At 35.3% G+C, this 25,497-nt stretch overlaps 1 protein-coding gene across 4 annotated transcripts in view; it reads right to left on the bottom strand.

Moving 5' to 3' along the window:
• Positions 1–25,497, bottom strand: part of LOC149844302 (uncharacterized) — a 111,699-nt gene that overhangs the window by 67,845 nt on the left and 18,357 nt on the right. For 3 of the 4 annotated variants that reach the window (XM_090000489.1, XM_090000485.1, XM_090000488.1), the window contains 3 exons: positions 13,434–13,550; positions 13,138–13,284; positions 12,245–12,942 (listed from right to left, as the gene is read on the bottom strand). In XM_090000489.1, coding sequence (XP_089856615.1) covers positions 12,245–12,942; positions 13,138–13,284; positions 13,434–13,550 — 962 coding nt within the window. The remainder of the gene's footprint in view (positions 1–12,244; positions 12,943–13,137; positions 13,285–13,433; positions 13,551–25,497) is intronic. The other variant, XM_090000487.1, reaches the window with a different exon arrangement.

Genomic DNA, 25,497 nt, shown 5'->3' on the forward strand with positions numbered 1-25,497 from the left:
GCCATTGCCAGTGTTAGTCATGAGGACATCATGTGTAGGAGCCAATGTTAAAGATTCTTCAAAAAAGCCCTTGAGACTCATCTCATACTGCAGAAGCTTGGCACGCAGATCCTCAAACTTTGGTAATTCAGGTAAGCAAAGTATTGTTGTGGATAAGACGTGATATTCCGAGCCTAAACAACTGAGAGCTTGTTGTACTTTTTCTTTATTTGTTACCTCATGTCCAACTACACTCAGTTGATCACAAATATTTTGCATTTTGTTTAGATACTCCGTCACTGACGAGGAACCCTTTTGTAACAAATGAAACTGACGTTTAAGATGCAACACACGTGCTTCAGATATCTGAGAGTATGTGCGAACAAGCTTATCCCATAATTCTGCAATTGTACACTTATCTGGGATTCCGATCAACACTTCTTGAGAAAGAGTTGAAGTAATGTAGGCAACAAGAACCTTGTCCTTTTTCATCCACGCAGTATAATCTGGATTTCAGACAGCCTTAATGACAGCAGCCCCTTTTTCATCCTTCTCTCGAGAGATAAATTATGGTGGAATCGGGACTGTTCCATCGAGATGACCAGCAAGATCTTGACTCTTAATGAATAGGAGGATTTTCCTCTTCCAAATTAAGAAATTCAAATTTGTAAGCTTTTCAGAGACAAGTTGGTTCAGGAAACTTGAAAAAGGAATAGAGATTAGAAAAGATGATTCCATTCCAACGACAGGCAAAAAAGGGCAAAGAAAAATTCGAGATATTTTGCCTTTGCTGCAAACAAAAAGTCACGGCAGAATGAAAGTATGAAAAGAAAGTAAGAAAAGCTCTTACAAACTCTGAAAAGAGAGAAAATAAATCAAGATAGAATATTGAAGGAAGGCAGAATGTCGACAGTGCAAGAAACAGATTTTAGGAAGTCGACAAAAGGAAAAGATGAAAAAAGGGAGGGGACGTCAGATCTGTATATTTTTTTTACGTCAGATCAGATATCTTTTGCGTCAGATCTGATTTGATTTTTTTTTTGCGTCAGATCAGATATGTTCTCCTTTTTTTGTATTAAATCAGATCTTATCATATCTATTCTCCTTTTTTTTTAATAAAATCAGATCTTGCGTCAGATTTGATTTGCGTCTTCCGCCAAGAAATAAGACGTTTGAAGCAAAAAATATATTTAAGAAAGATTTGGATGAAGAAAGACCAAGAAGAATGAGGTAAGATGAAAGGAGGAATCAAATCTAGAGGTTTGAAGAGAAAATCAGAAAGATAAAAACTTGGAAGAGAAGAGATGATCTTTATGGTCATCTCTTCCACGTTTAACACCCGCTTTGATACCATGTTAAATTTAGAGGATTCACCAGAAAATATTCACGATGAGGGAAGAATGAAGCTAAGGAAGATGAGTTTGCTGCACAATCAGGCACCGTCTAACAAGCTACATGGGTTCTATTCATTTAACAATATAAAGAGGGTTACAAAATATAAGGGGTCGATTCTACCCCTAATAAAGTACAAAAAATTAAAACTATAACACATACTAAAAGATGCCACATGGAATTGGATCTGGACTAAACAAATCCAGTCTAATCCAATTTCCTTTTCTTTCATACATCAAAGGTACGATTCCAGAAGCCGAGCCTAAAATTACCATATTTGAAAAAAGAGAAATAAAAGTTCTTAAAGGAGAGGAAAGAGTGAAAGCTTTTGAAGAATACCATAATAAACATGAAGAATCAGAAATGAAAATTTATAAAATTCTTTCATGGATTTTCTCCACGGTTGAGACTAGAATTAATACCAATATTTTACAATTCAAGAAGGCATCTCAAGTTTGGGAATATCTTAAGAGGATGTATACCTAGAGAGACTTGTCTCATAAATACTATCTTCAAAACAAGGTTTTAACTCTTCAACAAGGAGAAATGACTATTAGATAATATTTTTCCGAATTATCATCTATTTGGGATGAACTCGTTTTCCTTGAACCAAAGTAGAGTGCAGAAGCTATTGAGCTACGACACAAATAATTAGAAGAATATCGTTTTTTTAATTTCTTGAATGGGCTTAGACCCGAAATTGAGCAAATAAGATCTTCTCTTTTATCTTCTTTCACTTCTCCACCTCCAGAAGATGTTCTTACTAAGCTAAGTGGGGAAGAAACTCGAATAGGAATGAGTAAATCCAATCAAAGTATTTTAGCTATGCCCTCAACCAAGGATGAGAATGAAATAGCCTATGTTGTTTCTAGACCGGGAAATAATTTGAAAACCTACAAGCCTCCTCACTTCAACAAATTTCAAAATCAAAATCAATGAGTAAGAGAAGAAGGTGGTCAAAGTGGAAGATGGAACCAAGGAAGGGAATATGAAAAAATTATGTCATTTTTGCAAAGAACCGGGACATATTAAGCCAGTTTGTCCAAAGTGGAAGAAGAAGGTGGCCATGTCAACCACATTTCAACCACACAAGGAGGAGAGTCTATCTAATTCCAACATTGGAGCATTGTCGTTGAGTCAAGTCATAGAGGCCCTTCAACCCCTCTTCAAAGGATCAATTTTCGGTGTTGCCATAACTTCTTCTCCTCCTGATAAGACTTCTTGGCTTTTAGATTCGGGTGGCTCTATTCATATGACTCCAAATATTTTTGCACTTTCTGAATACACAAAAAATATATCACCTTCTTTTGTTTCAACCGCGGATGGTGCTTCTCTTAAAATCAAAGAATTTGAAAATTCGAAAAAACAAGATTTTTTTATTCTCAAAGTTAGATTTATCACAAAACTAAATTTAAATTTGCTTTCGGTCTCTCAACTCTCGAACCATGGGTTAAGTTCTCATCAAATAAATCTTGGGTACAAGATCGCCGGCCCGAAAAGTTGATTAGGAAAGGCTCTAGGAAAAGAGATCTATACTTAATGGAGTTTTTACAAGTTTCAAAACATTCTTTTTGCAATATTGCCCATCATAAAGATATAAATGTTTGGCATAAAAGACTTGGCATCCCAATGTCATCAAGCTTTCCTATTTACATTTTATTAAAGATCTTTGTAAAAGTGACTTCACTTGTAATGATTGTATTCTTGAAAAAATGAGAAATTTGCCTTTTAAAAAAAGATCTATCTTCACAACTAAACTATTTGAATTTGTGCGGACCGACACCCGTCATATCTAAAGGAGGATTTGCATATTATATTATTTTTGTTGATGATTACTCTAGATATTGTTGAATATACTTCCTTAAGCATAAACATGAGGTTTTTGCATTCTTCAAGTCCTATCATATATTGATTAAAAATCAATTTAATGGTAACTTAAAAATTCTTAGAACCGACACCAGAAGTGAATACCTTATAAATGAATTTAAAAATTATCTTGAAATTAATGGAATTGTTCATCAAAAATCTTGTCCCAAAACACCTCAACAATATGGTCTAGCCGAAAGAAAACATAAACATATAATTGAAACCACTAGAACTTTGCTTATTTCTCAAAATATTCCTAAAAGATTTTGGGCCGAGACGGCTCTTGCATCCGTTTATCTTATAAATCGTTTCCCTTCAAAAAATTTAAATAAGATCTCACCTTTTGAAATTCTATATCAAAAAGAACCCGACTACAATAGATTGAGAGTTTTTGCATGCAAATGTTTTGTTCTTACCGACAAAAATGATAAACTTTCACCAAAAGCTATCTCTTGTGCATTTCTTAGATATTCCAAAACGCAAAAAGGTTTTAGATGTTATGATATTAAAAATGATAAATTGTATGTTTCTAAAATATAACCTTTTTGAAAAATGTTAGTGGTTTTGAAGAATGTGAACCTTATAGAGATAATGTGGATTACTCCTTTTTGTTTGAGTTGTTATCTAGAAATGATGGTGTTTCTATGATGATCAAAATATTATATAAAAATGATAATACTCTTAGTAATGATGAAAATATAGAAGAGAATAACAACTCTCATTATCAATCTTTTGAACAACCTACCGAAGTGGGAACATCTATTGACCCTATTATCTATACACATAGAGATAAGGATACTTTTAGAAGTGCGATTGAAAAATATAGTCAAACTAATGAGCCTACCTCCACGAATAACCCAAATTCTCGTAGGTCCAAAAGAGCTAGAAGAATTCCTACTAGATTTATATCCTATGAATCATTTTCATCTAAACATAAAGCTTGCCTTAGTGTCATTCATTCATACGTGAAAACTAAAAACTTTGAAGAAGCACATAAAATTGTAGAGTGGAGGGAAGCCATGAATAATGAACTTAGAGCTCTTAGAAAGGCTAAAACTTGAGAATTTCAAGATCTACCTAGTAGAAAGAAGACAATAGGATGTAGGTGGGTTTTTAAGGTCAAGACTAAGAGTGATGAATCCCTTGAAAGGTATAAAGCTCGTCTAGTTGCCAAAGGGTATAATCAAGAATATGGAATAGACTACGATGAAACTTTTGCTCTCGTTGGGCGTATGGTCACTTTTAGGTGTCTTATTACCATTGCCTCCATTAAAAAATAGAACATACATCAAAAGGATGTTAAAAATGTCTTTCTAAATGGTGACCTAAATGAAAAAGTATATGTGGATGTTCCTCTAGGTATGGATGCTCCTAAAGGTAAAGTTTTTCGTGTACGGAAGGCTCTTTATGGTTTGAAAAAAGCTTTCAAGGCTTGGTATGATCGGTTTAATAACTTAATGATAGAAAATGGCTTTCCTTCATGTTATAATGACACTGCCTTGTTTGTCAAGAAATCCAATGTAGGAATCGTGATTTTATTATTATATGTTGATGATATGCTAATTACTAGTGACGATGCTAAAGGGATTAAAAGTATCAAGTCTATTTATCACTAGACCTGATATTTCACATGTTGTACATGTTGCAAGTCAATTTCAGCATGCTCCTGAGTGCAATTCTTCACATTATCAGTTATATAACAGGATCCATAAATAAGGGAGTATTTTTATCTTCATCTTCTGAGTTGAATATAATTGCTTATATTGACTCTAATTGAGGAGGTAATCCAAATAACCGTCACTCCACCACTGGCTTTTGTGTGTTCTTAGGTGAATCATTAATTTCTTGGAGATGCAAGAAACAACAAAAGGTGTCTTTGTCATCTACTGAGGCCGAATACAGAGTCATGGCAACTACAACTATAGAGATTATTTGGATTCGCCAGATGTTGGAAGATATGAGGGTTCATGTTCAAGGACCCACAAAGTTGTGCTATGATAACAAGAGTACAATATATATTGCTAAGAATTACACTTTTCATGAGCGTACGAAGCACATCGAGATGGATTGTCACTATGTTAAAGAAGAATATATGAAGAAAATTATAGATTTACCTTATGTAACATGAGGATATCAACTGGCTGACTTTTTCACTAATGTGTGTTGTGTTAAAATGTATCATTCGACAATTGTAATATTATATATATTTTATATATATAAAGGATAATACATATTCATATATGGTATATATGATATGTATTATCCTAATTATATATATAAAATATATATTTATCTATTTATAGGCATAGGGGTAGTTTAGACATTTCACAGTTTTTACGCATATTCCATTTGGAATAGTTTGTAATTTTATTTTTAATTTTCTTTTTTATTTTTCCCTTTTTTGTGGTTTGCGCCACCTAGGGAGGCTCCCCAAAGAGTCGTTGGGGAGCCCCCAACGGTCACAAATGTGACCGTTGGGGGCTCCCAACGACTCCTTTGGGAGCCCCCTTGGTGGCCCCTCTCTTGTGTTATAAATAGGGGTCTCCCCCTTTGTATTCTTCACTCCTTGGAGGAGCTTATGCTCCATTGTATAGGGTTTTTTACCCTCTTCTTCTTATTTCTTCAATAATATTCAACTTATGACTTTATGTCATATTTACCCCCTTTTATGGGTTTATGTATTAGCACATGATGTGCTTGTGTTGTTCCCTTGAATGGGTATATTCGCACTTAATGTGCATGTGTATGGGTTCATTATCGAACCTAAGGTATTCAAAGTCACTTTCTAACATGGTATCAGAGCTCGGTTGAGATCGAGTTGCTCTTTGGTGCATCGGGAAGCGTGGTATTCAAGAATTTTTTAAAGAAAAATGGTGAAGTATTCATTTCTCTCTCTTTTCTTTCTTAAAGTTATTCGGTATGCATTCTATTTCTTTAAGTATTGTATGAAGAATTTAATATGTTTTTTTATGTGTATTCTTTGTCATTATGTCTTTTTATAAAAATTTGAGTTACTTGATACTCTATTGAATCTTTTTCGTATAAATACTTTTTTGTATGTTTTTCTTTGAAAAATTTTAAATGATAACTTGTTTGGCGAAAAATTAGATATATGATTGCTCAAAACTTGCTTTAATAAGTCGGTAAAAATTTATGACCATTGGAGCTTTGAATTTATAATTTAAACCTAACTTTGTTTATAAGAATACCTTTTATATGAATGGTAAGTCTTTAAAGAAAGGTATGTTAAGATTAAAATGTTTGTGAGGTGTAGTTTTTTTTTTTTTGAAAAATGCTTGACATATATGAAAAATTCCTTAATAAGTTTTTATTCACTTTCCTAATATGTCCTTTTTATATGAGCAACATTTAATTAAGAAGGTTTTTTTTCCGGTTGAATTAAGTTTTAAAATAGTATTATGGAATATGGTGATTTTCTTTGCATCTTTATACTCTTAAAAGATTTTTCAATTTGATTTAAAGAGCTTGTCTCATTATAAAATTTATGGTCTTCACTAATGTTTGTTGCGTACTTATTGCATTAGGAGTTGGTAATAATCTATTAAGTCATGTTTTTTGATAAAATTTAAGAGTTTTGAATTTTTCCTCGATAAATGTTTAATTTTATAGATTTATGCCATAGTACAATCTTACTTTATCATAAGGTTTTTTAATAAATCTATTATTCTTCTTTGTTGGGATTTCTCCCACTTTAGTGGAGTTTCCCCCTTCTTTGAGAATTTTGTGTGTTTTTTGAGCTCTCTTTAAGGAGCCTTTCGGTCCTTATAATCTTCTTGTGAGTATATACTCTTTTATGAAGATTTCATGGTTGTTGTGAGAAGATTGGTTGTGAGCATCATTTTTTAAGTTACAATAGTGGTTTTCATAAGATTTTCAAACTTCACCATCGTTATGAATGCCTATATTGGCCTAAGTTTGTTATTTGCTCATTCAAGATTATTGTCATTTAAAAATCTTGCATTGCATAAAAGTGTATCTATTATCATTTGGTGTGCATTTAATTGCACTTTATATCTATCATAGTTGAGGCTTATTTTTGACTTTTTCCAAATCGGTTATTACGCATGATGTTGCTTAAATATTTCATAAATTGTGTTAGTTGCATAATAAGTCTTTTTTGTATAAATGACTTCTTTTGAAGATTAAGCATAATTCGGATTTATGCAAAATTGTTGTTATAAAGCATATTATTGTGATTGATTATATTGAACCTTTGATTCAATTTTTAATCGGTCCTCTTTTCTTTGAAAAATGATTCCTAAAGTGTTTATTGCCTTTTTGTGGCATTTATATTTGTCCATCACATGTTATTTAATGCATCACTTGTTTGGCTTTATTATTGTTTTATTAGAGCTGTTTGTTGAGGTGAGTTATGGGCACCTCGTGTTATATCATTCTAGATTGTCTACTTGTCATATTATAGATGGTGATTGAGGTGAGTTATGGGCACCTTAGGACTCTAGAATGATTTGGTATATGATCTCTAATTATGAGTGTGTCATTCATTGTTATGTCATTTTAGTTTGTCCACTTACCATATTATAGATGGTGGTTGAGGTGAGTTATGGGCACCTTGGGACTCTAGAATGATTTGGTATATGAGTGTGTCACTAGTTTAATGTTGCCATTGATCTTATGGATGCTCTTATTTATATATAAATGTGATGGATATATGATGTTTAAAACCTTAAATGTTTTAAGGTATATTAAAATCAATTTTTTGGAATTATAGCCCAACCCTTTTAGTTGTTTATGAATCTTATGAGTGCATTTGCACATTTGTGATTCCGTGTGTTGTGCTTGTTGTGCACAAGTGTTCTTGGGTGTGTATGTTCACACATTTATTCTCAAGGTTATTGTGTTATCGACTAAAGTATTTTGTTGAAGATACTTTCACATGGTATATTCACACATTTTATTTCAAAATGATATTGTTATGGGTATTCTTTTTTTTTGAAGAATATTGTTTCAAGGTTTTATTTATATGTTTGTCATTACAAGTTTTATTGTCTCAACAGTCTTCTCCTTTTATGCCCCTTATCTAAGTGTCATCATATGTAGACAAGAATTTTATTACACCTTCGTGTGTTGGTAGCCCTTTGTTGGCTTTTGCTCTCTTGGTCTAGTAGCTGAACACACTTGTCTTGAGTGTTATTTTATGTAGACAAGGCACGTTGATTCACACCATGGTGTGTGATTTTAGTCCATGTTGGCGTTTGTGTCCTTATTCTAGTCGCTGAGATGTATGCCCATGGTTGGCTTATTTCACTCATTTCAAGTGTCATCTTATGTAGACAAGAGATGTATCGTGTTTTAGCCCATGGTTGGTTTGTTACTCTTGTTCTAGTAGCTGAACATACTTGGTTTTGAATGTATTTTTACGTAGACAAGAGATGTTTTTGGTCCATGTTGGCGTGTATTCTCTTGTTCTTGTCGTAGATGCACTCATTTCAAGTATTATTATATGTAGACAAGAGGTTCTTTTGCACACCTTTGTGTGTGTCTTTGGCCTTTAATGACATTATATTTATATTCTTGATCTAGTAGCTTATACACTTGATTTATGGGTTTTGGAGGACTAATGAGGTAGTTGTTTGTAATGGATGAACTATTGTTGAAATTTGCAAAATTTCATTCATGACTTGTGTTTTAAGATATTCAAGTGAATCATATTTTTTATATGCATATTTTAAAATCAAGTTGATTTTTTGGCATTTAATCTATATATTAAGTGCTTATGGTATTTTGGTCACTTTTGTATGCAAAATGTGTCCTTTTTTGTCAATTGAGTGAGATTTTCCTAAATGGGTAAGATTCTCTACTCAAATAACACTATTCGTTTTGCCTCGTAAATGAATTTAAAACCTTGTGAACTCTTGTGTTTATTTTTGTCTAAAGTATGCTTGGAGACTTCGTTTCTCTTGTTTGACACTTCATTACATGTTTGAAGCATGTTCATTAATGATTCCTTTACGTATTAATTCATTTCATAATAATATATGCATATACTCTTTATGGCCTTTTAGGATCTCAGTCAATAAAGTATATGTTGCTTATACCTCTTCGTAGGATTATTGTGGTGTCCCTTAGTGGACTATTTTGTTATTCCCCCATTATGGGGTTGTGTTTGTCCAATATTGGACCTTATGAATGCATTATGCATTCTTGCTATATGTTTCCGCTCACTCTTTAAACATGATATATGATTTTGAAAACTTTGGTTTTTTAAATTTTCTGTTCATGCTAAAGTAATTATCCTATTATGCATAAATTTTGCACCTTGTTAGGAATGTTCCTTTTTGAGTAAAGTGCAAAGATATTTTTTATTTGTTCTTTGTTGTTGTTCCTCAGGATCTTGAAGATAAGAGGAAAAGAAGTACCTTGGATAGATCATGGAAGGTGCTCATCGTTAAAGACATTGGAGGGAGACATTTACAATGGCATTCGTATTGAAGGCTCTTGAAGCCTTGAGATTCTTCCTCTTGCTTTCTTCAATCTTTTCGTTCCCCCACGCAAAGCTTGAGGGGGGGTGTTAAAATGTATCATTCGACAATTGTAATATTATATATATTTTATATATATAAAGGATAATACATATTCATATATGGTATATATGCATATGTATTATCCTAATTATATATATAAAATATATATTTATCTATTTATAGGCATAGGGGTAGTTTAGACATTTCACAGTTTTTACGCATATTCCATTTGGAATATGTTTGTAATTTTATTTTTAATTTTCTTTTTTATTTTTCCCTTTTTTGTGGTTTGCGCCACCTAGGGAGGCTCCCCAAAGAGTCGTTGGGGAGCCCCCAACGGTCACAAATGTGCCCGTTGGGGGCTCCCAACGACTCCTTTGGGAGACATTGGAGGAAAATAAGTACCTTGGATAGATCATGGAAGGTGCTCATCGTTAAAGACATTGGAGGGAGACATTTACAATGGCATTCGTATTGAAGGCTCTTGAAGCCTTCAGATTCTTCCTCTTGCTTTCTTCAATCTTTTCGTTCCCCCACGCAAAGCTTGAGGGGGGGGTGTTAAAATGTATCATTCGACAATTGTAATATTATATATATTTTATATATATAAAGGATAATACATATTCATATATGGTATATATGCATATGTATTATCCTAATTATATATATAAAATATATATTTATCTATTTATAGGCATAGGGGTAGTTTAGACATTTCACAGTTTTTACGCATATTCCATTTGGAATATGTTTGTAATTTTATTTTTTATTTTATTTTTTATTTTATTTTTTATTTTTCCCTTTTTTGTGGTTTGCGCCACCTAGGGAGGCTCCCCAAAGAGTCGTTGGGGAGCCCCCAACGGTCACAAATGTGACCGTTGGGGGCTCCCAACGACTCCTTTGGGAGCCCCCTTGGTGGCCCCTCTCTTGTGTTATAAATAGGGGTCTCCCCCTTTGTATTCTTCACTCCTTGGAGGAGCTTATGCTCCATTGTATAGGGTTTTTTACCCTCTTCTTCTTATTTCTTCAATAATATTCAACTTATGACTTTATGTCATATTTACCCCCTTTTATGGGTTTATGTATTAGCACATGATGTGCTTGTGTTGTTCCCTTGAATGGGTATATTCGCACTTAATGTGCATGTGTATGGGTTCATTATCGAACCTAAGGTATTCAAAGTCACTTTCTAACATGTTGTTCTCCTAGATTCAATTTTCTTCTTGGCAAACTTTCGGTCATTGCACCATAATTTTGAAGGGGGTTATTAAAATTATTATAGACTTTGTGTAAATACATATATATTTAACTATATATATGTACACATACTTTTCATATACTTTGTGTATGATAGTATATTTATACATATACATATAGTTAAATATATATGTATATAGGTTTCATTTTGTATTTTTCCTGTTTTTATTTTCTTTTTTTTATTTCCTTCTTTTGGGGGATTGACCATGGGTTGACCAGCCGTTGGACTGGCCCCAACAGCTCTATTTAGAGCCGTTGGAGCTGCCCCAACGGCCGGCCGGCCAGCCCCCCTCTTAGTATATAAATAGGGGATGAATCCCCTTGTTCATTTAAGCTTTTTTGCAAAGCTTTTTTCTTAAATAAATACATTTGTTATGCCTTTGTGCACTTGTGATTATTTGTGAGTATTATTTTGTGCCTTTGTGCACATACTTTCCATTGTGATCATCGTGTGCTTATTAAGTCATTTTTTGGACTTTATCTTTTGAAGATATTTTTACAAAAATATCACCATATTAGTCAGAGATGACATGAGAAATTCTAAGGATTTGAAATTGCTAAGTACCTTCTCAACTCATCAAACCTTCACTGTGCACTTCCAAACATCAAACCTAACCAGGGTTTTGAGAAAATACAAATAACCAGATCACCTCTAATGCCCTCATCCCAGAGAGAGCCTTGTAGACACAACAATGGTCAGTTTAAATTCCTTTATTTAGTTATTAGATTGGAATCACTCATTTGAAAATGGAAATGTTAAACCATGGCACTGCTAAAATATTTTCTACATGACATACTTTTGATAGTAAAAAAAACCTAAAGACTTTAGTATAATACAATGCTAGCAAATGAAGATCAAGAGGATTAATTGTCAAATACAACCCCTTAAATACTTTTTAGTTTTTAGCATCACACGAAGTGTAGCCACCGCCAAACACATTTGGAGTTCATGAGCTTGGCCACGCTTCCTATAACACTAAACATGCTCTCGATGGAAGAAGATATATTCTTAAGTTTCCTCCAAGACAACCACTTAACTATTCCTGGTGATAGCAATGAAAAATGCAAGAAGATATAGAAACAAAAATCTTGGATAGTGGCTTATTTTCCTTGAGGCCTTTAACCAAATCACAGTATCCATGAGGCCCATGACCAAATCAAAATCTGACAAAGGGCATGAGGAAACATTTACACTAAATTACTATTCCCCAAAACAGCATAACTGAATTAATGAATTCTCATACCTTAAATAATATGGGAAGTTATCAAATGAGACTTCAATACTATTTCCATCAAGAATTCCTTCACGCAGGCTATTCTTAAAAGCGTGCCATTTAGCAGGCCCTGACAAAAGCATTGACGAATCAGAATCCTTTGACACCTCCCTTCTGTCCTCAAATATTTGTCTCAGTACGGACCCACCCAGATCCATGTCGGTTGTATCCTTGAGTACACGCATAAACTTTTTATGAGATATGGATCTTAAGTTCCATCTTCCATTATCTTCATTAATACCAACATCAGAATCCATGTTTTCAATACTAAGATCCACACAAGGTGCTTGTTCAGCAGGTGCAGATGCATTTTCATTTAAAGGTACATCAGTTTCAGAATTTTGATCAGCAGTATCTTTCCTGGAACAGGCATCGTTATCAAGAACAGGAAGGGAATCATCTGGCTCTTCAAAAGCAGGAGATAATGCAGGTCTCTCAATTCCTTGTTGAACAGCTTCATTGCTTTGGGTAGGTGGTGGTAGAAGTGAAATATCATGGCCAAGATTGGATAGAGATGCCAATATTGATGCCCCGGCCACAGCAGAAGGATCACCAGATCTTGCTTCAAAGTGAATTTCTTTTACAGGAGCATTCTGAGTCTCTGTAATATCAACTGAAGAAGGTGCCACAGGCATAGGTATATTCTCATTTGTGATCTGCTGGAAAATCTGGATGCATTTTAAGGATTTGCAACAAGCAAACATGCAAGGATGCCCACAAGACAATGAAAAACAAGGATTACATCTTTGGCCTTATAAGAAATAGATTGATAAAATTGTTACTAAAAAATGAAAATGCAACCATGTAGTATTGCCAGCAATTAACAAATAGGGAAAAAAAGTTTAGGACAGTAGCAAGGATACATAGGAATGTTTGCCAGATGAACTGAAAACCAATTCATCCCCAGCTTTAAGAATGACATCAGAATTCTTTTTAATGGGTTTTCCATTCACATGGGCACTTCCTTTGCTACCAGCACTTTCTAGTACACTGACACATCCTTCATCCCGCTGTTCATTAACCAATAACAATCAAATAAATACATATTCAAACATGAGGTTACAATAAAGAAGCAGCAACGGAGAAAAACTGAAATGTGAGATATACACTCTATGTGCAGAAATTTTATAAATAAATCACAAAAACTTTCAAATGTTACCTGCACAGACTTCAGTCTACACAGAATTGAACTCACAGATGGATCCTTCAAATACAAGTTGCAATTCCGACTTTGACCAACAGTAAAAACAGGACCAGACATGAGCAAGTGGGGATTCTAAGAAGGAAATATATTTGTGAGTTTAAGAAAAACATCAAAAACAATTACAGAAAATAATCCACTAATGAATATCACGAAAGAATAAAACTTAAAAAAGAGAAAAGATCACCAATTATTATTACAAGGATGTATAATGAAATAAGAATCCTTTATTTAGCAAATTATCTCCAATAGTATGCAACATCTATTAGAGTGGAGCTGCAAACAGGGTGGACACAGATAAGCCTTTGTCCTTTCCCAAGTCCATATACAAACCCAAAAGTTTAAAACAGGCATTAAATGCAGGAGGCATGGGCAATGTGTTAAAAATGTAATATATACATATATATATATATATATTGTTATTTTATTTTTTTATTTATCTTTATAGGTGTTTTTTGTATCTAGTTCAATAAGAACTAGATACACTGTTCAGTCAAGTTCCTAGTTGGAACTTGACTGAAGTGTAGCTGTTGGACTCTAGAACAACGGCTCTTATTAGAGCCGTTGGACTAGAGTCCAACCTCTCTTTTGAGGAGAGCTCAGCCTCTCTTGTTTCTCTTGGTATAAATAGGGGTGAACCCCTTCAATGTAACTTACTTCTTCAAATGCTTTTTAAGCATTTTGTGTATTGAATAAAATATTATTCTTTTCAAGTGTTCTTCTATTTATACCGGAAGCGCCTAGGCAAAAGGGGAAGCACGCTTCCCCAAAGCGCGAAACGTCGCGCTTCCGAAGCGTGAGGGGAAGCGTCCCCCTTTTTTGGGAAGCGCGCTTCCCTTTTATGGGAAGCGCGTCCCCCTTTTATGGGAAACGCGCTTCCCATAAATGGGAAGCGCGCTTCCCCCACGTTTCCCCCACGCTTCCCCCACGCTTCCCCCTCGCTTCCCCATTTTTTCATTTTTTCGCTTCCGGTTCGCTTCCTAGGTCGCTTCCGGTTCGCTTCCTAGGTCGTTTCCGAGACGGTTCGGAATTTTCTTCTAAGTGGTCCCACGCTTCCCCGCTTCCTAAATTTTTTAAAGTGCCTCGCTTCCCGTATCGCTTCCCGCTCCCGCTTCCTCGACTGGTAACTCTGATTTATACCCTTTCATGGGTTATGCTTGTAGTGTCTCCAATAGACATTTGTTGTGAGTTTCTTCGTACATTTGTGGAAGACCACCATTTCATTACATGGTATCAGAGCCGTAATGGATGATAATGATAAGATCAAAATCATGCCCATGAAATTAAATGACACAAATTATGTAACGTGAGCTTCGATCATGAAGCACCACATTTGGGGAAAAGGATTGTGGGGCATAGTGGATAGTTCTGATTCGGAACCTAAACTAGTTCTCACAAAGGTTGAGAATGATAAAGAAGTACCTCTATCAGAAGGAGAAAAAGATAAAGTTATAGCAACATATGAAAAAAGTGGAAGGAATAGAAGGGGAAACTCTAAAATTATGTCATGACTAATCAATAGTGTTGACATAAAGAAATGCACTAGCCTCGCTAAATTTGAGCATGCTAATAAAGCTTGGGAATATCTTAAAAACATGTATTCCCTTAAAGATATTGAACATGTATGCAATTTGCAAGACAAGGTTCGGGCAATGACTCAAAAGGATAAAATCATTAGAAAATATTACAATAAGTTGTCCGAACTTTGGAAGGAATTGGTTCTCTTAAAGCCAAAATGGCATTGTCTGAGAGACATTGAGCTCCGTAAAAAACAACTTGATATGAAGCATTTTTATCAATTCATAAACGGTCTAAGACCGAAATTTGAGACAACTAAATCGGCTCTTCTTCATCAAAGAAAAGTTTTCTCCATTGTTTACTATAGAGGGATTGACTATGGAAAAGAACAGACTTATAAAAAATACTCTGAAATCGGAAGACGATTCCGCTCTAGCTATGTCTAGACCGAGAAACCATGTACGCTCTTATAGGCCACCTCATTTCAATAGTCAAAATTATGACTTTGACAAAAGAAAAGGCATTTGCAGCCATTGTCGTGAACCAGGGCACTATTGTAAAACCCGAAAATTTTATAAAATTTTGCAAATTGGGCCTAGATCCAAATTGCAGATCCAGGACCCATAAAGGGGGGTAATTAGGATTTATTCATTTGAAACCTTGATTTAATGATAATAACGAATAAATAAAATTTTTAAATTTAAAAAAAAAAATCTAATTTAATTCGAGGATCCACAGTGGATCCATTTGGATCCACTTGTGGATCCATTTGGATCCACTTGTGGATCCATATCGATTGGGGTCGGGTTACGGGTCTCGGGTCCGGACCCGAGCCGCGCCCCTGTGTAACAGCCCTTTTAAAGAAAGGGGCAACCCGATAAGGGTTGCCCGATAGGTTTGTTACAGAAAAGGAAAGGGGGGGCAGGAGGGGGTTACGCAATGCGTAACCAACCCCTCCCATCTTGGCATGGAGAGGGCCGATAAAAGGAGTGGAGAGGGGGGTTTTCCCTCTTCACTCGGGCACTCTCTCCTCCCCCATCTCTTTTCCCCCGTCTCTCTCTCTCTGTCAGTGTGTATCGGAGAGGAGGAGTTCGCCGGCGAGCTGCGGCAACCAGCAGCCATCAGCGACTGCAGCGAGTACCCCCCTGTCGCGGCAGCAACAAGGAGTGTCAGTCGCGGCCCTACCTTCGCGTCCCCAGCCTTCGATCGCCGGGAAACCCATCGGAATCAAGTACGGTTCTTCTTCGAACCTGGGTGAGGAATCGAACAGGGGTTCGATTCCATACGATGATTTGGGGGTTTTCTTGATAAACCCTAAATACCCAAATCAAATGATTTGGGGCTTTTCTTAATATGCCCTAAATCTTGAAATAGGAAAACAGTAATCGTATAGGCTTATAAAAAATATATATATATATGTGTTGCAGGCCTCAAGTGCGTTGGTAGGAGGCGTCAGGCCCAGCCGACCCAGTCGGCTGGGTGCTGTGTTAGCAGGGCCCCAGCCGACCCCGTCGACTGGGTGCTTTACATCTTGTGGGCCGGGCCATAGCAGGCCCAGCCGACCCAGTCAGCTGGGTGTTGGCCTGTAACTCGTATGTTTCAAGAAAAAAAAATATATGTATGATGTGCTTTTTCTGCTATGCCATGATATTATTCGATATGTCTGCCTATTTTCTATGGATATTCATCTGATTTACTGAACTCCAAGCATGATCAAAAATTTGTTAAGGTGTTGTTTTCCACATGGAAATGCACATGAACTGAATCTGCGTAAAATATTGTAAAAGAGAAGTGGCCTCAACAAGTTGAATTGTTGTAAAATCAAGTGTCTTTATGAATTAATTTTTGGGAGGTTTAATGCATGCTCACTAACCCCTTTCAGAATATATAAACCAATTGCTCCGTTAGGATGATAAACATGTACATGTTTGCTTCAACGAGTTGAATTATTATAGATCCAAGTGTCATTCATGAGTTAATTTTGGAGTTTGATTTCGTGATTATTAACCCATTCATGTTGTGTAGGTTGATTTCTCCCTTATGATTACAAACAGTTATATGTAATGGCAGCATAAGATAGATCATTCATAATGATGTACATTGTTTGGTTGTTGTTTTGTTGTCCTAACATGATATGAAACCATACATACTATACATTGAAGATGTTCAGAATTTTTAAGTATTTAGTTTGGCCGAATATAAAGCTTTATTATTCAATTGTAACCTGTTTCAACTGCAACCGTTTATTGTCGATATTTCTAAACATGTTACATAAATTGTATTTCCAATGTAACATACATTTATGGTAGCTTGTACTGTATTCTTTTGATTATTCTGATATTCTTGTACTTGGTTGTTGAACATGTGAAGACTTATCTCATGCACATGTGGGATTCGAGATTAGCAGGCTCTAGTAGGGCTGTAGAGTTCGTTTTCTGTAATACGTCACTACCCGTTTGGGTGGATATGTTCACTGCTCAATCATGTTAACTGAATCCTGCATATGATGCTGAAATAGAACCAAGAATGGGGTGAATGAACTGGGCATCAGTGTTGTGTTGTAGAATTAGTAACATGAGAAATATTTGATGACTATACTAGGATGTTGCTTGTATTTGGGGTCACATTTAGTTACATGTATACTTGATTTATATGTGAAAAGGTATATGTACACTCACACACTTAAAGAAACTATGGATTGGTTAAGACCCCTATGTGACGTAGGTAACCCACACATTGAAAATGCATATGAATAAATTATAACGTGCATATGTTTGGGGTTATATTGGCATGAATATATATGCTTTTGGCATTTTGGCCTAGTGTTGTAAATTTATCACTAATTTGGTTTTATTACGTGATGCACCGATGGCCAAATTGGACCATCACTGGCCTGGAGAGCCGTGAGTTTGGTTTTCTTTTATATATGTTTTTTTTTAAAAGCATCACTTAAACCACATAAGATGGTTTGGCACTTTACTACATTGTTCTTTGTGTTTACACGGGCTGGAGTCTCGAATGGGTCCCTGCAAGGGAGGATGCGGGGTTTTCACTTTACTTTTGCATATAGTGTTGCAAACTTAAGAATGAACTTTAAATAAAAATAAAGAATAAGAACAGTGTAATATACATTCTGGGATATCTCATCTGGAGTATGAGAATCTTGGATATCCGGTCTTGGGGAGACTGTGAGGATACAAAAACTCCGTGTGCGTTGTTGCCCCTGAACCCGATATTGAGGTTCTTCTCCTGGCCACGGTTTTAGGGAGAACCCGTCACTTTACCCGGGAGTGGTGTGTTAGTCACAGCTGTGAGTTTATGGTACCAAGGAAGTGGCACTTGTGGGCGTGGGGTGTCCCTTGTGTCCCCGACATTAGATGTAGAGGTCTAATGTTCCGATGGATGGTGTTGTTTCCTGATATCGGTCGAGGGCTAAGTTGGAACCCAGTAATAAAATACAAATTGTGTGTTAAGCTACCCTGGGAACCTACTTGACCTCGGGGTTTGTACCCGTTTGGTGTATCCGCGAGCCACGGTAATTAAAAAGAGGAACTTAAATATGTGTGCATCTAATAGGGCATGCATATGAAAAGATGGAACTTAACTGAAAGATAACAGAAGAAATCATGCATTGCACATAATCACGCATTTTTCTGTTATGCATTAGATCATGCATGTTTGGATCATTCTTGATATCATGACATCATTTGGTGGTAGCATACGCTTTACTTCGTGAAATCATGCTGAAAGGTTGGTTATTTAGTTGTTGATATATGACACTGTTTACTGTTATTGATTGGTGAGTAAATGAAATCATTGGTAGTTATGGAAATTTAGATGTTGAAAATTTTATATCTGCACTCACTCAAATCACTGCATGAAATATTATCCATGTTCTTCCTCTCATCTGGTTTCTTTAGAAGTAGCTGTGCTCAGAATTTCGGTTCTGACACCCTACTTTGTTGGTTTTTCATAGGAAATGGTGAACAGTGAAGTTGGACATGCATCTGGGGATGGATGAGTTATACTTGGACTTGTCAGCTTCAGTAGAGGATATTGTGGCTCTTTCTTTTGTCTTTCAGTTCTTTTAAATTCTGCAATTGTTACTTTACTTTCAGTTGAAGAAAACCTTGTCTTTGAAATTTTATTACTCATTAATAAAAGAGTTTTAGTTGATTGATATGGATGATAATTGCAACTTCGTTTGTGGTGGATGGGCTATCCAATGGAAAGTGGAACTGTGAGGACCCCAGATCCCTGAGAAGGTTTCCGCAACTCTTAGAAAAAAAAAAAAAAAGATATTTCCGCATTTTTTAAAGGGTATGGATTGGGGTCGTTACAACTATAGGCCCTGGTGTCCTAAGCTAAGAGAGCTAAGAGGAAAAGAAAGTTGCGTATGTTGAATCAGAATCCAGAGATCAAGAAGCATCAGTTTCTATGGCTCAATTAATAGAAATTTTTCAACCTCTTCTCAAAGGAACTTCCTCTTCTAAAGCCTCAACCGAAGCAGCTGCTTCAGCCTTCTCTAATCCAGGTAACCTTTCTTGGCTTCTTGACTCTGGTGCTTCCTTTCATATGACTCCAAATATCAATAGTTTATCCGAATGTTCCAAAAATAAGTCAAGTGTGTCAAAAGTTTTTACAGCTGATGGAACCTCTCTTGAAATAGAAGGAATGGAAATTTTTGAAAAAGTTCATAAAACTAGGCAATTTTTTATTCCAAAAGTTAGATATATTCCTAAACTAAATCTAAATCTTCTATCTGTTTCTCAAATATTTGATCATGAATGTAATGTTTCATTCTCTTCTCATGGTTGTTGGGTACAGGATCGTCAGTCAGGGAAGCTCATTGGAGAAGGTCATAGAGAAGGACTTTATTACATGGATTTTTTGGAATTGCCTAAGAATGCTTTCTGTTATAATACTCAAAAAAGAGAGTTGGATTTGTAACACAAAAGACTTGGTCATCCACATATGTCCAAAATCCAATATTTTCCAAGTTTAGGAAAATTTTGTAATCCTGAGCATAATTTCACTTGTAAAGATTGTATTCTTGGCAAAATGAAAAGATTACCATTTCATGATAGAACCTTTGTTTCTTCTAGACCACTTGAATTAATACACTCGGATGTTTGAGGTTCTGCACCAATTGTTTTCAAAGGTGGATTTGCATATTATGTTATTTTTGTTGATGATTTTTTTAGACAGTTGGATTTATTTTCTTAAACATAAATATGAGGTTTTTTCGTATTTTCAAATATTTCATAACATTATTAAAAGCAAGTTTCAAAATGATATTTTCATTTTTCGCACGGATTCAAGAGGAGAATTTATGTCCAAAGAATTCAAAGATTATCTTAATTTGCATGGCATTACACACCAAAGGTCTTGTCCATACACACCACAACAAAATGAACTGGTTGAACATAAACATCGACATATCATGGAAACAACTAGGACATTATTGATAGCAAACCAAGTTCCAAAAGAATTTTGGATAGAAGTTGTCCTAACTGCTACATATTTGATTAATTGAATGTCATCTTCCTCTTTGAAAAATATAACTCCAATTGAAAAACTTGTAATTTTTGCTCCAGATTACTCTAGATTGAGAGTGCTTGGATGCAAGTGCTTTGCTTTTACTGACAAAAATGACAAACTCTCCCCTCGTGCGATTCTCTGTGCCTTTTTAGGATATGCCGATAATCAAAAAGGCTATCGGTGTTTTGATCTTCAAAATGAAAAATTGTATGTATCAAGAAATGTCTCTTTCCTAGAAAAAGAGAGCTTCTTTGATTTTGAAAAACCTAAGGAGGTTACTGAATATTCTTTTCTAATAGATTTAACATCAAAAGATAATGAATATGATCTTGAATGTGACTTTGACAAAGATCAAAGTACTATTGATCTTGAATACAATGATGACAATAAAAAGCCACTCCATAGGGATGTTAGTTTACAATATTCAAGACGAAGAGAATCAAACCTTCTAATGTGCACTTGAAAATATTTTGATATACCAACCAGAAGGTCATCCAGGGTATCAAGGCCTCCTGCAAAGTTTGTGTCATACGAATCTTTTTCACCTACATATAGGGTTGTTATTGCACTAATATGTTCATATGTTGAACCATCTTCATACTCGCAAGCCAAAAATCATGTAGAATTGGTTGAAGCCATGAAAACTGAGTTAGATGCTCTTGAAAAGACCTCCACTTGGACCATTCAAGATACTCCTCTAGGTAAGAAACCTATAAGTTGTCGTTGGGTTTACAAAGTCAAAACCAAGAGTGATGAAACTCTTGAAAGGTATAAAGCCTGACTAATGGCCAAAGGTTATGCTTAAGAATATAGCATCGATTATGAAGAAACTTTTGCACCAGTTGCTCGTATGATCATTGTCAGAACCCTAATTGCCTTGGCTTCCATTAGAAAATTGCTCATATTTCAAATGGATGTCAAAAATGTATTTCTTAATGGAAACCTAATTGAAGAGGTATACATGGAAGTCTCACCTGGTATTAGTATCCCTAAGGGTAAAGCTCTTAGCTTAGAAAAAGTTCTTTATGGTCTTAAACAAGACCCAAAAGCTTGGTATGATAGGTTTAGTTATGTTATGTTTGACATTGGTTTTCAATCATGTTTGACTGACACTGCTTTATTTATTAAGAATTCTGATGCAAGAATTATAGTGCTTCTCCTTTATGGGAATGACATGAACATCACCGGAAGCGATAAACAGGGAGTTGAAAACATCAAAAATCTTCTTAAAACTCATTTTGAAATGACAGATTTAGGTCTACTAAGATATTTTTTAGGAATTGAAATTGCTTATTCTCCTTATGGGTATTTAATGTCTCAATCTAAATTTGCTTTTGATATTGTTTCGAGGTTTGGAATTACAGAAGATAAGAAAGTAGACACTCCAGAAGTTATCAATGTTAAAATGAGAATTGATGATGGAGAACCTCTTGATGATGTCACTCCTTACAGACAACTTATCGGAGCACTTTCTCACCTTGCCATTACCAGACCAGACATTGCACACGTTGTACATACTACACACAGTTAGTCAGTTTCAACATGCTTCCACCTCTATTCATATGGGAGTTTTTTTGCGTATTATTAGATACATAAGTCCACTCTTTCACGAGGACTTTTCCTATCTGCAACCTCCTCATTAAATTTAATTGCATATACTGATATTGATTGGGAAAGTGATCCTAACAACAGACACTCAACCATTGGTTTTTGTGTTTTCTTAGGTGAATCTTTAATATCGTGGATATGCAAAAAGCAGCAAAGGTCTCTCTTTCATCCACCGAAGCTGAATACCAAGTCATGGCAACCACCACCATGAAAGTAGTTTGGCTCAGACGTCTGCTTGTTGACATGGTAATTGAAGCTACACAAGCTTCACGTATGTGAAGTGACAACAAGAGTGTGATCTACATTGCAAGCAACCGAACATTTCATGAGTGCACCAAACAGATTGAAATGGACTATCACTACGTCAGAGAGGAGTATCTAAATGAAACCATTGATCAGCCATATGTTACATCAAAGTATCAATTAGCAAACTTCTTCACCAAACCACCTTCAGCTCCCAGATTCCACTTCATCTTAGGCAAACTTTCGCTCATTGTACCGTAAGTTTGAGGGGGAGTGTTAAAAATGTAATATATACTTATATATATATATATATATATATTTGTTATTTTATTTTTTTATTTTTATCTTTATAGGTGTTTTTTGTATCTAGTTCAATAAGAACTAGATACACTCTTCAGTCAAGTTCCTAGTTGGAACTTGAATGAAGTGTAGTTGTTGGACTCTAGTCCAACGTCTCTTTTAAGGAGACCTCTCTTGTTTCTCTTAGTATAAATAGGGGTGAACCCCTTCAATGTAACTTACTTCTTTAAATGCTTAAGCATTTTGTGTATTGAATAAAATATTGTTCTTTTCAAGTGTTCTTCCATTTATGCCCTTTCATGGGTTATGCTTGTAGCGTCTTCAATAGACATTTGTTGTGAGTTTCTTCGTACATTTGTGGAAGACCACCATTTCATTACACAATGGACCACAAACTAGGATGAGGCTCAAACTCCAACATAGGCCCAGTCCAGGCAGGCCAAGCCTAAGGCACCCTGTTCATTTCTTGGACAAAGCATGGGTTGCCCGAAACCTGTTTCGGCCTGTAGGCAGTTCGGCCCAATGCCAAAGCCCAGTTACATGTCAGATCGTATAGGGCATGGGTACAACCAAAACACACCAAAAAAAAAACGACATTTGTCTGTCAATGTGTCATTAAAAAATAGTTGACAAGTGTCATCAGGCATAGACAACACTATCCGCACAACTTCTGATCACCTTCCAACCATATGTTGGTTGAATGGCAGTCAGGCTATTGGGTTGAGGATGAGACGGGGAAAGAATGGGACAACCTGATAAAGAAGCTAGATTTGAGGCGAGAAAGGACCCCCCAGGTTTCCAAGACCAATGGATTGGATCCCTCAAAACCTGGTTAGGTGTCAACCAAACAACACATTCATCCAAGTTGTTTGTAATATCGTGTAGCTTTTTCCATGATTTTTAAATTCAAAAATTTTGATTTTTAAACTAAATATTTAATGAAAATGATAAAATTATGGGAAAATATCTTTAAATATAGGTGACGTCTGGCATGGGCTGGAGCCCACCAACAAGACCTACATGAGCCAATTAAAGTTTGAGAAAATTTTTGTTTTTAACATTTAATTCGAGAGAAAATCAAGCAAAATTCAGGTTAAATTCAAGTAAAATCCGAAGGTGAAAATCAGGTATGTATACCACTAGATGCGCCTCGTAATTCTGAGCACATTGGTGTCTTGTTTTTCTGAAATCGGGTTACGGTTGGCCCGAAAATTGCGTTTTACAAAAATAATGTGCTATATTTTTGTCTTTTTTCTTGAATGGATTGGACTGGATTTGTTCTGTTTGATCCAAGTTAATATGGATCTAGACCCAGTCCAGGACCCATATTAACTAGGATCTAGTCTACGTAGGATCCATATGGATTCTAAATACGGATTTAGATCTTGGATCTGAAACTGGATCCAAATTTCATATATGGTCAATTTAAAACTTTAAAATCAATTTAAAATTTAAATTGGGTAGGTAGAGCAGAACTCTACTATAAAAAGGCTTCCAAAGGGGGGTGACATCCTCTAGAATATCCCATAGAATATTCTAATTAATAATATAATAAAAAGATAATTAAGTTGAGGATTATCTAGAAGAGGTGGTGTTTTACCTATGGTAGAACTCTACTCTCTAATAGAGTTCTCTAAAGAGAACGTCACCCTCTAGATAGACTTTAAAAAAAATTATAATAATAAAAAAAAAAGAGGAAGATAAGAAGAGGGGCACGACTCCTCTCGCTCTAAAAAACATATTCTAGAGAGAGAGGGAGAGAGAGTTAGAGAGAGGAACCCCAGACTCGTTGGGGAGAGAGAGAAGGAAAAAGGAGGGAAAAAAGAGAGAAAAAAGGAAAGGAAGAAAAGAAGAAGAAAAAAATGAGAGGAAAAAAATCGGTTTCTCAGCCTACATCTGTCGATTTCCCTGTTTTTCTTTATATGCTACGATAAAGGTACGGGTTTCTCTCTAAGTTATTATGGGAAGAAATACGTATAAACAAATTTTATGCGTAAGTTTTAATGGAAAAGAGAAATTTGGTTCAAATATATATATATATATGGTGACATTTTCAAGCATATATACACGTATGTAGTTATTTATTGAGATATCGATTTCTCTAGAATATTTAGTTCTGAAATATCATGTTTTTGGTATTTACAGATATCGATTTTTCTTGGTTTGACATGAGCATGCCATCGATTTTTCCCTCTTGAATCATGTGGCCAGATTTTTGTTGATGATAGGCATACATACATGTTGTCGATTTCTTGTTTTTCACAAGAATGTTGAACACACACACACATGTATATATATATATATATATATATATATGTGTATATCATGTTTTTGGTATTTATAGATATCGATTTTTCTTGGTTTGACATGAGCATGCCATCGATTTTTCCCCGTTGAATCATGTGGCCAGATTTTTGTTGATGATATGGATATATACATGTGTGTATGTGTGTTCAACATTCTTGTGAAAAACAAGAACTCGACAGCATGTATGTATGCATATCATCAACAAAATCAACAGGGAAAAATCGATGGCATGCTCATGTCAAACCAAGAAAAATAGATATCTATAAATACCAAAAACATGATATATATATATATATATATGTGTGTGTGTGTGTGTGTGGATCGACCTTGGTATTGGATGAATTTTTGGTTCATGATAAAAAAAAATAGATATACATTGATTGGAACAACTACGCCTGTGTAGTTATACACTGCCGGTCCCAAGCCCGGATAAAGGAGGAGGGTTGCGGTAGGCCTGTGACAGCCAGCATAAAAACTTTGTCATATCCTATGAAAATGAACCAAT

The sequence above is a fragment of the Nuphar pumila genome, chromosome 3 (assembly GCF_984573655.1).
Source record: "Nuphar pumila chromosome 3, dmNupPumi1.hap1.1, whole genome shotgun sequence".
NCBI classification, from domain to species: Eukaryota; Viridiplantae; Streptophyta; class Magnoliopsida; order Nymphaeales; family Nymphaeaceae; genus Nuphar; species Nuphar pumila.